Source organism: Monopterus albus, unplaced genomic scaffold (genome assembly GCF_001952655.1).
Source record: "Monopterus albus unplaced genomic scaffold, M_albus_1.0 scaffold75.1, whole genome shotgun sequence".
NCBI classification, from domain to species: domain Eukaryota; kingdom Metazoa; phylum Chordata; class Actinopteri; order Synbranchiformes; family Synbranchidae; genus Monopterus; species Monopterus albus.
In genome coordinates this window covers 1,280,842-1,296,822 of record NW_018127955.1, presented here as the reverse complement: position 1 = coordinate 1,296,822, position 15,981 = coordinate 1,280,842, and the positions used below count along the sequence as shown (strand labels likewise).

The 15,981-nt window shown below is 39.8% G+C and overlaps 2 protein-coding genes across 4 annotated transcripts in view; one reads left to right on the top strand and one right to left on the bottom strand.

Moving 5' to 3' along the window:
- The window catches only part of dbh (dopamine beta-hydroxylase (dopamine beta-monooxygenase)), a 21,069-nt gene extending 14,732 nt beyond the window's left edge, over positions 1-6,337 (top strand). For 2 of the 3 annotated variants that reach the window (XM_020605988.1, XM_020605990.1), the window contains exons 10-12: positions 93-220; positions 586-745; positions 1,854-2,370. In XM_020605988.1, coding sequence (XP_020461644.1) covers positions 93-220; positions 586-745; positions 1,854-1,967 — 402 coding nt within the window. In that variant the 3' untranslated portion in view covers positions 1,968-2,370. Of the gene's footprint in view, positions 1-92; positions 221-585; positions 746-1,853; positions 2,371-6,258 lie in introns of those variants that run through there. The other variant, XM_020605989.1, reaches the window with a different exon arrangement.
- The window catches only part of sardh (sarcosine dehydrogenase), a 27,393-nt gene continuing 15,742 nt past the window's right edge, over positions 4,331-15,981 (bottom strand). The window contains exons 13-23 of the mRNA XM_020605987.1: positions 15,603-15,686; positions 15,259-15,372; positions 14,617-14,755; positions 13,267-13,380; positions 12,355-12,502; positions 9,018-9,111; positions 6,581-6,743; positions 6,200-6,368; positions 5,747-5,882; positions 4,888-5,054; positions 4,331-4,811 (exon numbers count right to left, since the gene is read on the bottom strand). Coding sequence (XP_020461643.1) covers positions 4,926-5,054; positions 5,747-5,882; positions 6,200-6,368; positions 6,581-6,743; positions 9,018-9,111; positions 12,355-12,502; positions 13,267-13,380; positions 14,617-14,755; positions 15,259-15,372; positions 15,603-15,686 — 1,290 coding nt within the window. The 3' untranslated portion in view covers positions 4,331-4,811; positions 4,888-4,925. The remainder of the gene's footprint in view (positions 4,812-4,887; positions 5,055-5,746; positions 5,883-6,199; positions 6,369-6,580; positions 6,744-9,017; positions 9,112-12,354; positions 12,503-13,266; positions 13,381-14,616; positions 14,756-15,258; positions 15,373-15,602; positions 15,687-15,981) is intronic.

The window sequence follows — 15,981 nt, the reverse complement described above, 5'->3', positions numbered from 1 at the left end:
CATACTCACCATATTTTCCTTAAATCTGTCCCTTCTAATACCTACATTTGCTCTTTGCCTGGTTTCCCATCTCCATCCAAATCTCTCTTCAGGGAGGTTTTGGCATCATGGAGGAAATGTGTGTCAACTACCTGCACTACTACCCTCGAACTCAGCTGGAGCTTTGCAAAAGCCACGTGGACCCAGGATACCTGCAGAAATACTTTAACTTCATTAACAGGTAGCACATGTACAAAAACCCACTCTCTCTCTTCCATTTGCTTGTCCTCATTAACAGGTAGCACATGTACAAAAACTCACTCTCTCTCTCTTCCATTTGCTTGTCCCTCTCGTCTCATCCTCTGTTCATTTAGCAGCATCCTCTCCATCTCCCATGTTTCAAACCTCATCCCTACCCCCTCACTTCAGGGAACCAGAGTGGCGATTACTACTTTTAATCACAAGAACCAGATGCTTTGTCCTTTTCAAGTGAAACCATGTTCTTTGCTTTAACTGCTTTTTGTTTCAGTGTCCTGCTCCTTTTTCAATCTCACTTTGCCTCCCTCTTTTATCGACTTTCCTTCAGCCTGTCCCTCCTCCCTCCAGGTTTCATGGAAATGACCAGTGCGTGTGTGGGGAGGTGAGCGTGACTGAGCAGTTTTCTCAGCTACAGTGGGACACATTCACTGGAGAAGTGCTGGACTCCCTTTATAACACAGCCCCAATCTCCATGCACTGCAACCAGTCGACTGCAGTCCTCTTTCCTGTAAGTCTCTGTCGCACACAGACACACATGCAACAATAGACTGCCAGTTAAACAGTAGAGTCAGACCAGCTGAGCAACCATTCTGAAAACTTCTAATATAAACAGAAAAGATGATTGGATCAGAGTGACTAACTTGCATTTGAAAACTGTGTAGAGGCCTTGGTCAAGGTTCTGTTAGGAAAAAGGCTTTCTCTGATGTATAACAAAGCTTGTATGAGTGCAAACAAAAGCTACATAATACATATTCCCATCTTTGACTACTAAATAACAAAACTGGATGAGCTAGGTTGGGAAAAAGAAACCATCCAGCCCAGTAAAATGCATAGAAGGAAGCTGCAGGGCAGCAGAGTCATTTTGCCAATTCCTTTTTTCTTCTCATTAAAGCCCCTGAAAACAGTTTCAAAATGTGCATTTCTCTATAATAAGCATTTCTTACTAAAAGTCCAATGATTAAATTAATATTTAAGTGTGTAAGATAATTAAGTGTAATGTTTTAATTCAAAGTGGCTCAATAACATAAGCAAACATTCCAGCACCGTCGTATTTGGATTAAATATTAGCAAATATCAGTGAGTGCAGAGAAATGTGACCAAAAAAAGGCACAAACTAGACAAATCTGATGTGGAAAAACCCCAAACTGTTCTCACTTTGACAGACTGGTACAACCACAGTGGGTAGCCTTTATATAAGCTCACGTCTATTCTATTAATGGTGGCACTACTAAAAGGCATTTTGATTTTAGGGGAATTAAGTCTGAAATGAACTCAAAGCAAAGTAGCAGTTCAGCTTGTACTCAGCCTTTCTTTGCAACGACAATACTCCATGTAAATACCAAAAAAATGGTTTCATTACCAAACGTAGTAAGAGACAAACTTGTAAAGGTCAACAAAGGAAGAAAGTAGCCTTGTCAGTGTCTTAAGGTGCCCCATAAAAACACTCAAGCACAAACAAAGTGTCCTTGTGTATTTCTTGAAGATGCACACTTTGATACATTGTTCAGTGACAACTTTGCAGTTACCTCAATAAAATATGTCCACATCAAGGACAATATCTATTTGTCATTATTTAAAGTGTCTAGGACCCATTAGATCTCAAACATGTTTTTCAGGGAGAGTGGGACAAACAGCCTGTACCGGTGGTGACTGCCGTCCTTGAAAAACCTCGCTACCCCTGTGAGGGAGGAGCACTTCCCACCAGCCGACCCCCTACACCCCCAACCTAAGCCAGGGGAACCTGACCAGGGGAAAGGTACAGCAGCTCCTGAGACTTGCCCAGGCTTTATCTTGGTCTCTGGGGATAAAGTATTTCCTCTACTGACTTTCCCGACAGCCGCTGTAATCATATGCTTTAAATACACATCTATATTATAGTACACAGGTTAATCGTAGTCCTTATTAATATGTTTGAAAACAAGGAGACGGGCATTATTTCAGACACTAAAGTTTGAGACGGGCATGTACAAAACAAATATTTATGATTATCAAATTGCCACTGGGGACAGATGTGACGCTACACTGCTGGTCACTAACGTCTGCTACATTATTTTATAAGGAAACATGATTTACTGCCCCTTCACACACTCACCAGCCCCTTTAACAGTCACACCTGTACAACTGTATGCAATTCAGTGCAACACTTCCGCCTTAACATCTGTGTTTATGAAGCTCAAAATTTGTATTTTTGGTGAAACAGTCTATATTTTTGTCCTCCCCAGCTACATACATGAGGGTCAGAATATTAGGAACACCTCTGAATATAATACACAACAAGTACAACACATTTAATTGTGACCTCAATAACAGACATAACTGAAAGTAATCATTTGACAGCTTCACCAGAAAAACATTTTGAGCTTCATAAACACAGATGTCAAGGCAGAAGTGTTGAATTGAAATGCATACAATTTATACAGGTGACTACTGAAGTGGCCAGGCAGTGTGTATATTGTGTATATTTTGCTTCTTGCTTCTGTTGATAACGATTAGCATTATTAATACATGAAGCATGTTTTTCATTGGTAAAAAAACACCACTAAATCCTCATGTTAATAGCTTGCCCATGTAATCTCCTCTCCTTTGCTACATGGCCCTGTGTGTCCTTGCATCTTTTTTGCATCACAAATGTTGGCAGTTAAAAAGGAATTTAATAATATAGGAATTGCTTTGGACAGAATAAATGAGTCTGGCTTATCACATTCCTCCACTTGTCATTTTTATTCTTTAAACTGGCCAAAATGTTCCAAGACAACAAGAGAAATTTGTACTTTTTGCACTTCATCTGCTTTATCGTCAATGCTGTTGCAATATTCAGATCCCACTACGAATGTAGAAGTTACATAAACTGTATTGGGATAAACCTAAGGACCAATTGTGATATTTTATCAGTCTGTTTCACATTTCCCAAATGTTATTAACCTCAGCTACTCCTGAGAACAGTTTCAATGATTAATGATGTCCCAGGCAGAATCAATGAATCATTCAGCATTAGTAAACATTTTATGCTAAACAAGAAGCAACACATCTGAGAAGTAGTAGTTATACATAAAAATGCCTTATTGTACTTCAACCCCATTTTTTGGTTGATTTACATGTGTGTTAGATGAACTTTGGTTTTCATTTGTCTTTAACTATACAAGTTAAATGGATGTCAACAAATGAAAACATAATTCATAATCAAATTCTATGTTAAGTGTCATTTTATAGTGAACACATATCAGCACCTGCTTTAAAGACAAGTCATCAAGGTGCCAAACCAGTGATTTCTTTTTTACCGTTTGTCACAGTTTTCCTCTTAAATTGAAGCTGTAGTAAGACACTGACATTCAAACCACCATGAGCTGTCCACACTGAAACCGGCTGCTACAAAATTAGCATTTGCCGTTTTCCACTGCATTAATTTCCTGAGCCCAACAGGTCAGTCCTGTTGTAGTACTTGCTACTCTGCTGCATTAAGCTCATATTTTGAATTGCAAGTATTCTTTAATGAGGCTAAAGTGGATTTTCAATGCACTTCCTGTCAATGTTTCACAGTAAAAGTGCCAGAAGTAATGCCATCTGAACTGCTTTACTGTGACGCACATGCACAAAATGTTGTCTGATTTACAACAAAAACAATGGGCGCTCTTATTAAGCATGTATGAATAGTAGATAGCCTCATTAAAGAACAGTACATCTGTTACAAAACAAAACTAACAGCATTGAGCTTGGAAACAGCAGGTTAAGACTGCAGATCATAGCAACGGGGGGAGGCTAAAAAAAACAAGCAGGTTCTACTTGTAACAGCTGCTTTCTAATAATCAACTTTTGTCACTCTGTTTCAGTGTTTTGTCCCTGGATGATACGCTGTGCCTCTGGGGGTTTTTTTTGTCCCTTTCTCTCCAACTCTGAAATACTCAGGCTGTCTGCCTCAGATTTAGATACCACACAAGCAAATACAACTCTGTTTAGCCATTATTCAGCCCAATCATCAGTCACTGACTGCCTGTAGGACTACCCTATACTTTTATTCCCTAGTACAACACTCATGGTCTCATAGGTAATATTAGAAATAATGACCTAACAGCAGCCTGTTTGTAATAAAGGTCTACTTTTCTCCTGAGCTAAAGCACAGAAATGCCCTGGTCAACTGAGACGTTACTTTTACTCCTATTATATCAGTACTTTAGTTACACAGATGACAGCAGTGTGCTTCATATAAATCATTACACCTAGAATCATGGTAATGAATCCTCTGGCTTACTGCTATGCTGGCTGCTACAGTAGCTCTTCATTAAGACTCTTGATTACTGGAAACAAGACTAACTGTTCCACTTCTGCTCACACAGGAGCATTTGATAGGGAACACTGTTACTCTAAAAGCCAAAGCTGGTATAAAAATGTGGAGCTATGAAGCTTTCTTAACAAAACATTCATATCAAAGTCAATTCAGCACCTCTTTGTTGTCATGATACATATTTTAGGACATTCATAAAAGGCAGAACTTTTAAATGAGCATACAGCATGTTCCACCAAATCACAGATGTGCGATTCCTCATATCTGACTGAGGTAAAGTCTAAAACAGCTGCACCTGAATGTAAGAAAAAAAAAAAAAATCAGTTGCATCTTACCAACCAGTGTGTGTGTGTGCTTCAGATCTCACCAACCAGTGTGTGTCTGCTTCAGGTTTTGGCCACGTGGTCCTTCAAGTATAGATGCCCTTAACGCGTTTGTTCTCAGGGTCAAAGGGAGATTTAAGGTGGGCCTTTGCCTTGTATGTCACTCCCATCCTCTCCAGAGTAAACTCACCACTCTTAATGAAATCGGCACTCACCTGAAAGAAAAGGGATGGGGTAAAAAAAAAATAAGAGGGAGGGGGAAATAAAATGGCATGGGGAGATACAAAGGGGGAGGGGGTTACACTTTGGTAGATGAGAAGATGGCGTTGAAAACAGAATGGCAAAATGAGATGACCAATTAATCCACACTCTTTGTAAGAAATAATGGGCCACATTCACCAACCATTGCTAACCTAACCTTAAAACAAGTTGTCACTCTAAAATTCAGTGACTTACATGATGGGGACCAGCATCTAGGCCCCACAATGAGAGTGTAAACAAATTTGTCTCCACAAATTAATACCAGTAACAAACACACACAACCACAAGATCAGTGGGTGTTCGACAGACTCCTACTGTGTGTCTCACACTCAGAGATGCAGGTCTAAACACAGGAGTGCTCCGTTTTCCAGAATGCAAAAATCTTTCTCTAGCTGCTTTCATCCTTCTGTCTGATGTCTGTATGTTTGTATCATCATCAGGAGATGAGCACAAAAAACTGTAAGCTGGCTATTAAAACTTGTGTACAGAGAGTGGTGGGATCTGAGTGACAACTTGAGGCTGATTAATACCTGAAGTATCTTAAAAAGACAGATGGACCTACAGCTCACATTCTTTAACCCTGTTTGTAAAAGACCAAGTGATGAAATTACAACAGACAGACAACGGTAAGGCTTAAGAGACTCACTGTTCCTGCATCGGGGTTATGGATATATCCATAACCAATAGTTTTGTCGATAAAGAAGCCATAGTCAGCACGCCGGAGGTGACCGATAGGAATCCCGTTACGGAAAATGGCCTCCAGTCCGAACAACGGCACTTTCCTTTGACAGAAGACAGAGAGAGAGAGAGAGAGAGAGAGAGAGAAGGGAAAGTCTGATTACATAGTGTATGAACACACACCACAACAGCCCTGTTTCTTTCACACAAATACAGAATTCTGAATCATTTGAGTAATGGATGATCCAGTGACCTAAAAATAACATGAAGTAGCTATACTGCTGACAAGATTTAAATATCTACAAATATATTTTGCTAGTGTCTCTTCTATAAAAAAATCCTATATGTTTGACCTCTGTTGCTGTAAAGAATTTCATTAATGTCTTTCTGGCCAACACAATCTCACAACAGCTTTACTGACTCATCAGTGGTGAAGCAGACGATGCGCCTAGTCAGCCCCTCCTTCTTCTGTTTCTCCAGCCTATCACGACCCTGGAATAGGAGGGAACTCTTCAGCTTGCAGGTGAACGCTAACCCTGCCTCCAGGGGTGTGTCATCAGGGCGAAGGTCAGCGTGCCAATGTCTGTACCCTGAGAGGAGAAGATAAAAGCAAGAATCGCTGAACTTCAAGACGCAAGCAAAATCCATGTACTTCATATGCTGCTTATTTGCTACAACTTTTCTGTACAATATTTAATATAAAAATCTTATTTCTACTACTGTTTGATGTATGTAAATCTGTAGCTTGAGCTGAATGGCATGTTGCAGTTAGGTTTTCTATAACCGCTCATTGAAAAGGTACCTTTCTCAATGCTGAGTGAGTCAATGGCCCTGTAGCCTGAGTTGATGATACCATGCTTTGCACCAGCAGCCATGACAGCATAGTAGACTGGAAGGCAGGAGTTTCTGGGAATGTGCAGTTCCCAGCCGAGCTCTCCGACAAATGACAGGCGGATGGCTCGCACCTGGATGAGACAGGGTTAGAGAGGAGGCTTGGAGAGCTGGACAAAGACACGCCATGCCTCTGCACGTGCTCACTCAAACACAAACTCAAAAAATGGGGCAATCGCTCTTTTAGCAGTTATGGCCCTAGGCTGTGGAACGCGCTACCTCTAGAAATACAGTCTATAACCGAGTTGGCCCCTTTTAAGGCAGCTCTAAAAACGCACCTTTTTAGACAGGCCTTTGACAACTAATCCGGATATCTCTTTTGCTGCTGTTTTATCATCCATCTTGTCTATGTCCTTTTCTTGTTGTTTTTAAGGTCTGTTATGCTAGTTATGTTTTTTTTTTATGTGTTCTCTGAAGCACTTTGTGCTCCTTTTGCGGGTTGTAAAGTGCTATATAAATAAAGCATTATTATTATTATTACAAGCAAACTTCATATTCAAAGACCAAATCTACTTGTTACAAGTTTTAACACTAACAGCAGTTTCCATGTGCTGCTGTTGAAGAGAGAAAAGCAAAAATTCAAAAAACAGTGGAGAAGAAACAGAATAGAACAGATGCAAGGATAAGATAAGGTGCACAAAGAGAGGAGCAAGGCAATTGTATTCTCCCTTCACAAATGAATATTGTGCCCAAAATGCTTCAAGGCCTGGAAGAGATTAAAATCAGTTCTCAGGGTAAGAGGTCCAAACGATAAAAGAAGGGAGAGAGGTGACAGAGGAAATAGAAAGTGCAGAGAGCAAGGTCGCCCATTATGACCATTGATCATGATGACATTTTCCCACAAACCCCCATTTAAGAAAATACCTAAAAAAAAAAAAAAAAAAAAATCCGTCTTCCCTACCAAAAGCAAATACAGACAGTCATGCTGTGGGTGAACTGGCTAGCAACTGTATAACTTCTGTACAGTCTCTTCACCTTGTTTTATTTTTGCAGTCACAAACTATTTTCTTGCATTTTTTTTTCCAAGTATGCAGAGAAGTTAAAGTATGCTACAACCTCACTTTAACATAGTAATATTAAACATGTTAAGGAGCACATGTGGTACAAAAGTTAGCCAGCAGGATGACATGAATTCACGGTTATGTGTTTTGCAAAAATCCGTCTTCCCTACCAAAAGCAAATACAGACAGTCATGCTGTGGGTGAACTGGCTAGCAACTGTATAACTTCTGTACAGTCTCTTCACCTTGTTTTATTTTTGCAGTCATAAACTATCTTCTTCTTGCATTTTTTTTCCAAGCATGCAGAGAAGTTAAAGTATGCTACAACCTCACTTTAACATAGACTAAATTAAAAACAGTCCTTCCCTATCTTAAAGACAAGGTTTTAGAATAAAAGAATGGTTAGGATGCAAATCTATCTGAACATGTGACCGCCAGGCCATCTGCCCAGCAAGGGATAACCCTGGGACACATATGCATGCCATGAAACTCTGGGGAGGACCATACACGTAAGCCTGCTCTTATTCACAACACACAGTTCACCAGAGACACAGATGACAATCACACAAACATATGGATGGCCTCATACACACCATCACTCAGATTTACCAGGCAAACATCAAACAGATGCACACTTGTACAAAAATGCATATAAACATGAGTTCATATGACCCAACATGCATGCCAGCACACTCGCTTCACCTGGTGTCTTAGGGAAGGAGAGAGAGAGCGAGTCTAATGAAATATGAGGGGAGGAAAGGGCAGAAAGAGGGCTCTGTTAGCACAGTAGTGCAGCCATTAAAATGTCACCCAGATGAGGCCAGCAACCACAAAACAGTCCTTCCAACTCACTCACACACGCGCGCGCGCGCGCACACACACACACACACACACACAAATGCTCAAACACTCTCGCGAAGGTGTGAGAAGATGCTGAATGAAAATCACTGGAGCATTGCATAATTCATGCAAGAGCAACAGAGAGAATGAGGGTGTGTGGACATATGTATCACTGCATGTGCTGGTACAACATGCTCTTTTTGATCTGGAGGCCAGAAACACTGTAGAGGTCAACTTGAAAAGCTCAGGCTACACACCATCATTATAATTACTGTTAAAACAGAGCTAAGGATATGCATATGATTTCCCCAGTACTTGCATACAACATTATATCGAGTTATTTGACCTCAGAGCAGAAAGAGAAAGAAGTAGAGAAACACAAAGAGGACAGGCTTCACATATAAAGGTGAGGACAGCTTGAGACATGCCACCTGCCCCATATCTAATTACTGCAGATGTTAGTTGAGGCACCAAGTGTGTGTGTGTGTGTTTGTGTGTGTGTTCTCACCTTATGTCCTGCTGCACTGACAACTTTGTGGGTAGAGAAGGGGAAAGCTTCATCGCTCAGGTCTGTGTCCAACACCTCCTGAAGTACCTCTCGACTGTACAGGAACAGAAAACACTGAAAACTCCTAAACTGTGCCAGTTATTCAAAGTACATCTATACTTTGTTCTTATTTTACACCTATACAACTGGTGTGTTTCTTATATCACAAGACTGGAACAACCTGAAAATTAGTTTTTCAGTTTTTAAAATCATAAATGTTTCAAGAAACTAATCCTAGTGAATTACAACTGGCCTTGTTATATTTACTGTAGAAATGTACCATCTCTTCCTTCTCCCACAAACACACTTAGATGTTTATTACATAAAGATGAGTGGTAACACTTTACAATAAGGGTACATTAATTAACCGTACTTAATGCAGTAATAAGCATTAACTAATAGGTAACTAATGCATTTATTAATCATGTACTAATGTTTTTCATGTTAAAGTATTACCTCATACATTAATAGTTTTTAACGACACTGCTAACATTTGTTGATGCAGTAATAAGCATTAACTAAACGTTAAATAAAGATGAGTCAACAGACAAAAATGAACCAAGTTTAGCTTACTTTGCTTCTTGTACACTTGTATATTTGTGAGTGAGCAGGTAGAAAATATCTGACCTTTTCTGGAAGATATTTTTGCAACTGTGTGATCGGAAGCCATAGTTGAAGATATTTGGGGAAGGGTTCAGGTAACATTTGTGTATACGTCTTTGTGCATACATCTGTGTGTTCTTTTTTTTCTACAATGCAACTGATGAGGTCATAGTTGGATGCAGAAATGTATGTAATGTATCCTCATATAGTATATGACTTTTCACAGGCATGCATGTGTGTTAGGATGATGCGCAGGCTGATTATTTCCTTCAGGCTGTCCTCCTATTTCTGTCCTCCCTTAAGCAAAGCTTTGTTTATTGAACTCACAAGCCTAAGAATAAGGTCAGTTGACTATAAATAAACAGTGAATAGCTGTGCGTGTGTGTAATAAAGGGGTCTTGCAACCACCAATTTGTTTGACTTGCCACTTAGCTGTGGTTCTCAGCTATGGATACACACATAATTGTTTTGCATGTCACATAATTTCATATATTATAAATGAAGTTTATAATTACTAAGTAACCAGAACAAACACCAGTTTCACCTTTTGGTGCATGCTTCTAAGCTGAATGAAATGAAAGAGAATGTGTGTCTCACATCTCTTGAGAATTTAAATGAGATGTGTCTGGGAAGGAAAACACAAATACTTGTCCACAGAAGCTGTGATTTTCTCTCTACTTAAGCTTAAAAGAGATCAGTCTGCTTCATAAGAAAACATAACCCATATATTGGAGGGTTGAGTTTCTGCAATTCTGCATATGTGGCAAGATAATCAGTTCAGTACTGGACAGAGAATGGCAACACAGATACCACAGATGGTTTGCATATTCAAGAAAACCAAATGAGCTTCATAATCAACATCCTATTGTGTGTCAGTCTACAATGAAACACGTACACACACACACACACACACACACACACACACACGGCCACTGCTGATGGTGAGAATAGAAAAAAGTTAAGAGAAAGAAGATGCTGAGAACAGGTGAAAAAGAAACTTAGAATAGAAGATGAGAAAAACCTCAAGGAGAAGAAATTGACAACCCACACAGAGAGAACAGTGGCCTAACCCTACTGCTTGTGAGAGGAAAGAACAAAGACCAGGGGCAGCAAGGAGTGGGGGAGAGGGAGGGGAGAGGCAGGTGAGAATGGAAGAAAAAGAGCGATGAGGAGTTCAGAGGATGAGAAGGAGAAGAGGTAAAGGCAGCCTGGGCTGAAGAACAAAGCAAAATGGGCAAAACAAGAACAAAAAACAAGGAGAGCTTGGCTTGTCTTCCACGTCCAAATGTGCACTTTCACCTGAAAACAGTCGATTATGGTTCTGATATACGAGGGTGAAAATAAAAACGGTGACATCTTCAGATTTCAGTAAGTACTCAGTTACAGTAGTGTATTTTTGACAACATGCAAGTTTTTACTATATTGATGTGAAATATTAGTGAATAATTTCCAGTGAGCAACGTGCCGTCTTCACTAAGAGACTATGTTTACAGAGGACTGATAGAGAGCTCTGTCACATCGTCCTTGAGCCCAAGTGCACGTTTGTGCCAAATTTGAACAAATACTCAAGGCATTTCAGACAGCGTTTCCAGTCACAGCTGTTGCTAGTGTAGCAGCATAAAAACCTGGTGGTTTGTCAAATTCTACAAATTAAACAGTTAAGCTTTAATCAACCCAAGACAAAAACACACCTATTAATTTTTAAAGTCACAGAGCGACCAGAGGTGTTCTAGGCATTTTCTCTAGGCATAATGTGCAAATATCTGAATGGCCTACATTTTACAGTAGCCTTTTAATTAAAGAGGACTAGCAAGAGCAGTAGTGATTTTGCAAAGCAAGCACTGGGATAATTATTTTTCTGTTGACTAATCCACTACTTGACCAAACAGAAAAATAATTAGGAAGAGAAATAATTTATTAATAGTTCAGTTCAAGCTGCTGTACTGTGAGGATTTGCTGCTTTTACAGCATATATTAAAATATCTACATGATTGTTGGTTCAACAGAACAAGACATTCAATATATCAGCTTGGGTTTTAGGAAATTGTGACTGCAGGGAAAAAAATGTGACTTTTAACCATTTTAAACACCTAATTTTTAATGGAGTAGTCAAGAAAATGAAAATAATTGCAAGCCTAGTTCAGACTTTCCACTGAGTCACATTTCTAGTGGGTCACACAATGGAAGCCGCTGAATATTATCAGCAAAGAGGGCTTGAAACAACTAAAAGCATATGTATATACCACTTTCACTCAGCATTCACACAGCATACTGCTGCAACAACCTAATCCCTGGTTGTGATCCTGCTAAGCCATGGCCTAACGTCAGTACTATATATAGCATTTGCTAAACAATGTTTTTGACATTTCTTCCTTAAACGTCATAACCGCAGTGTTCACACTAATCGGCATGACCGACAGCGTAGGCGAAGCGATGCGATTCTATGGGATCACCTTTAACTATGGAAATTTATTGCATCAGTCTACACTATGTGGGCAGAGTTTCTGGTTGAATTTAACACCAGTTGGTGAAGTTATAATAGTCAATAGTAATGCTATAGTTACTGCAGATGTATTATTACAAAAGAAACAATTTCAATCCATATTGAGAGCTGGGTCCAGAGTTCACTGACTGATATTTAAAGTATGACAATGTCTCATTCAGAGCCCTCAATCTCTCTCTTTGCTTTCCCCACCTCTTGGGTCCCTGAATGCTAATCATCCCCATGTCCTCAGAGTAGTCTGTCAGCTGGCAGCGGAAGCCTTGGTCCTGAAGAACCGATCTAATGTGGTTCCAGCTGTGTTCCGCTATACCGCCTCCAATGGCCAGGTAGTATGCATCACCTAGAACGAAGGCGGGAGAGGAAAGAAACGATGAAGGGGAGAGAGATGGACACAGAGGAAGGAGGAAGATCAGATGAGTCAGATCAGACACATACAATAAAACTACTGACAGAAAACAATTTAGTAGAAGAGCAGACTGACAACAGACAAAGCACATAAATTACATAGCTACACAAAAAAACAGAAGAAAAGAAAGAATGAGGTTCTGATGAAGTGAAGTAAAGAAGCAGGTAATGCAACATAGAGCCTTTGCATCACTCACTTATGTTTTGATTTAGCAACCTTTCCATCATGACCGAAGAATTTTTTTGGCCATTTTTCAGCTGTTTGGTTGCAAATCAGTTGTTTTAGTTTGTATGCAAATTGAGAATGTCAGAAAAAAAGTGCTGGTGGATAGGGAAATACATAAAATGAACAGCAAATGGAGTAACAAGGTAGTTAGTGAAGTTGAAAGATGGTCAAACAGAAAGAATGACAAAAAAAAATTATTATCAGTGAATTAAAAATGATTGGGAAGAACAGAATGAACAAAAGAATATAATGATAAAGACTAATAGTGATACTGCAGATAAATGGTGAGATAGAACAATAAACAAAACAAAGACAAAAGATCCAACAGGATGGCAGCTATATCCAACAATAAATAAAATACAACAGTAGAAATGACAACACTGCAGTGATGGAATAATAAATGGAGAATCGAGAGCACACCACATACAACAATGTAGCAGATAAGTATAAAAACAACACACAGAGTTTCTCACCGTTGGATTCCGGTGCCAGGGGCAGGTTGCCAGCACCAGGCTCCAGTCTGCTCACTGTCAGGTCAGCCTCTACTCCCCCTCTCTTATTCAGCATGCAAGTATACACAGTGGAGCCTGAAACGCACACAAACAATTCTTGCAGCATTCTTTGTTGGCCAATTTAAAGTGTGTGGTCTCTTGGAAGCAAACCAGCAAAAACTTGGAAAAGATTCATTCAGATCCAAGGTCAATCATTTGTTTGTAAATGATTCTTTGTGAATAATCCAGTTTATTTTTGTGACTGTGTGTGTGCCTCCTGCACCTCACACGTGAATAAGTATGAATTTTGAATAAACTCAAGTGTGCTTAAACTTTTCACAACTTTGTTTTTAAGTCCTATCCATCTCTGCATCAAGGGGATACACTTAATCTGTGAACCTCACCTTTCTGAGCAAGTTACCGTGGAAATGATTGAAATTTGAAGCCCATTAACCACTTTAACCCCTGCTGCTCATCCCCCGTTTGAGGCCAACACTAGAACACAAATTCCTGACAACTGGTTTGCATTGTGGGTAATGTTGACTCTAGGTTTCAACAATGATGTCACTGATCACTTTGCTATACATGACATATCACTCCATTCATTCCTGTGAGTATTAGTCTGAGGGAAATCATTACAAGGGAGCAATAATGCAGCCAAATGCATCTTCTGTTAGACTCTGTCCACCTGGTGAATGTGCACAAACCCCAAACACCAGGTTTAGTATTACAGGGGAAAATATACTACTGTTTTTACAGGCTGAAATGTTACTAGACTCCCCACAACGGGGTAAACTGACCTTCATATGGAGCCCCCACGTGTAGAGCTTTGTTTTGAAGTTACTTTGAAAATAAACCTTTTCATTTGTGCAGTCTACCTGGTCAGTCTTTCCAGTTAACTGGGAATCCAACATCTTCAAATCCTACAGAGGCTTAAATATAATATTTATGTCTGACCAGAACTTGATCTCTGTTTCTGAAAGGGCATCGCTGTCGACATAGATATGATCTATTCTCTTCAGCAGTAAATAGGGAGTAGGAATGCAAGAAGAGTGATGGGAAAAAAATATCCAGAGTTCTGCTCATTTCAAATCTTGACACCCACCACTGCAGAAAGCACAATTTCTACCAGCAACTCAGAGACTTTACACTGGCATTTGGAATTGTTATTTGAGTTTGTGGAAGCGTGGATTATTTTTCTCATGTGCTGGCATCTTGTTCAGGCCGTCTATCTATGTATCTGCCAATCTTTTCTACCATCTGTCTGTTTCTCTGTATTCATGCGTGTAGACAGTATGTGAGCGTGCTTGCTGTAGTAGCAGTCAGAATGACCTGGCTTCTTGTTGACATCAGCAGTGAACAGCCAGTCAGCCCCCTTCTTGGCATCAGGTCCGGTGAGATAGAACTTTCCGAAGTAAGACATGTTAAACACAGCCACACCGTGTCTGCATGACAGGCACTCATTCTTAATCTGCATTAAAAGAAAAATCACAACGCACACATGCAATTGACACAGAACCTCACATTGTATAAATATTCCATCACCTCTTTGTCAAACATGATGTTTCTAAGGTCACATCTTTGGAGCCAGGTCCTTGAAAGCAGCATTCATCACAGTAGTGACGTTAAAAGGAAAACCTATAGAAAGACTAACATCAACGCCAACATTTGACCAACCAAACTCTTACTGTGTCCTCCAAGCTGCCAGTTTAGTTTGGTGCTCCCCCCAGATTCATTGTACTCTCATCACTCTCTGCTGTCCATGACTGTTATTTCACATGAGAACATGTTCCTTTACCTCATGGGAGCCTCAAGAGTGTTCTCACACACATCTGGCAATCCTACACTTTTAGCCATTGTCGTCTGACAAAAGGAAGTTGCATGCAACATAATGCACCTTGTTTAAATGAATATTCACACACACACACACACACACACACACACACACACACACAGTTACACTCGATATCTTACCGCGTCATGATGTGGAGGGAAGTCAAAGGTGTACTCTTTGCCCAGCAATTCCTTGTATTTGTAGTTTACATTCTTCCTCATTTCATAAGCCCCATAGTAATCATAGTCTTTAACCTTTAACCAGACAAACAAATGGTTAAAGTCAAATTAATCATAATTTCTCAAGTGCAGAGAAAGAGGAAGCATTGGGCTAGATACTGTGTCAGTGTCATCCGTTACTGGCAGTCTTTTTTTTTTTTTTTTTTTTTATTGTTTATGTCTTTCCAAGTGCCTTTTGGACATAAATCAATCATTGGCATGTCCCTGTGTACAGTATATGTGTGTGGTGTAAGGGTGTGTCTCACAGGAGCAGGCCCATCTTTGTTGAACCAGCCAGGCCTTTCCCAGCCATGCCTCTCCTGGAACACACAGCCCTGCTCTGTCAGAACCTAAAAGAAAAAAATAAATAAAATCACAAATGTGTATCATTTTGAATTCATTGTCATATTTATCCACATCAGTCATCTATACAAGTGAAAACTTTCTTTTGACAGACCACCCACAAATGCCAAGTCTTGGTTTATCAGAGTTTCGATGATGAGAACGGTAGGAACCAGAAGCAAAGTCGAACCAAAAAACATTAAAATGCTCTGTAGGGCTGAAAACAAGTGCAAAATCAGATGGTAACACTCTGGCTTGGTCACTATAGGCAAATCCTTTTACACTGCACATAGTCATTTGCCC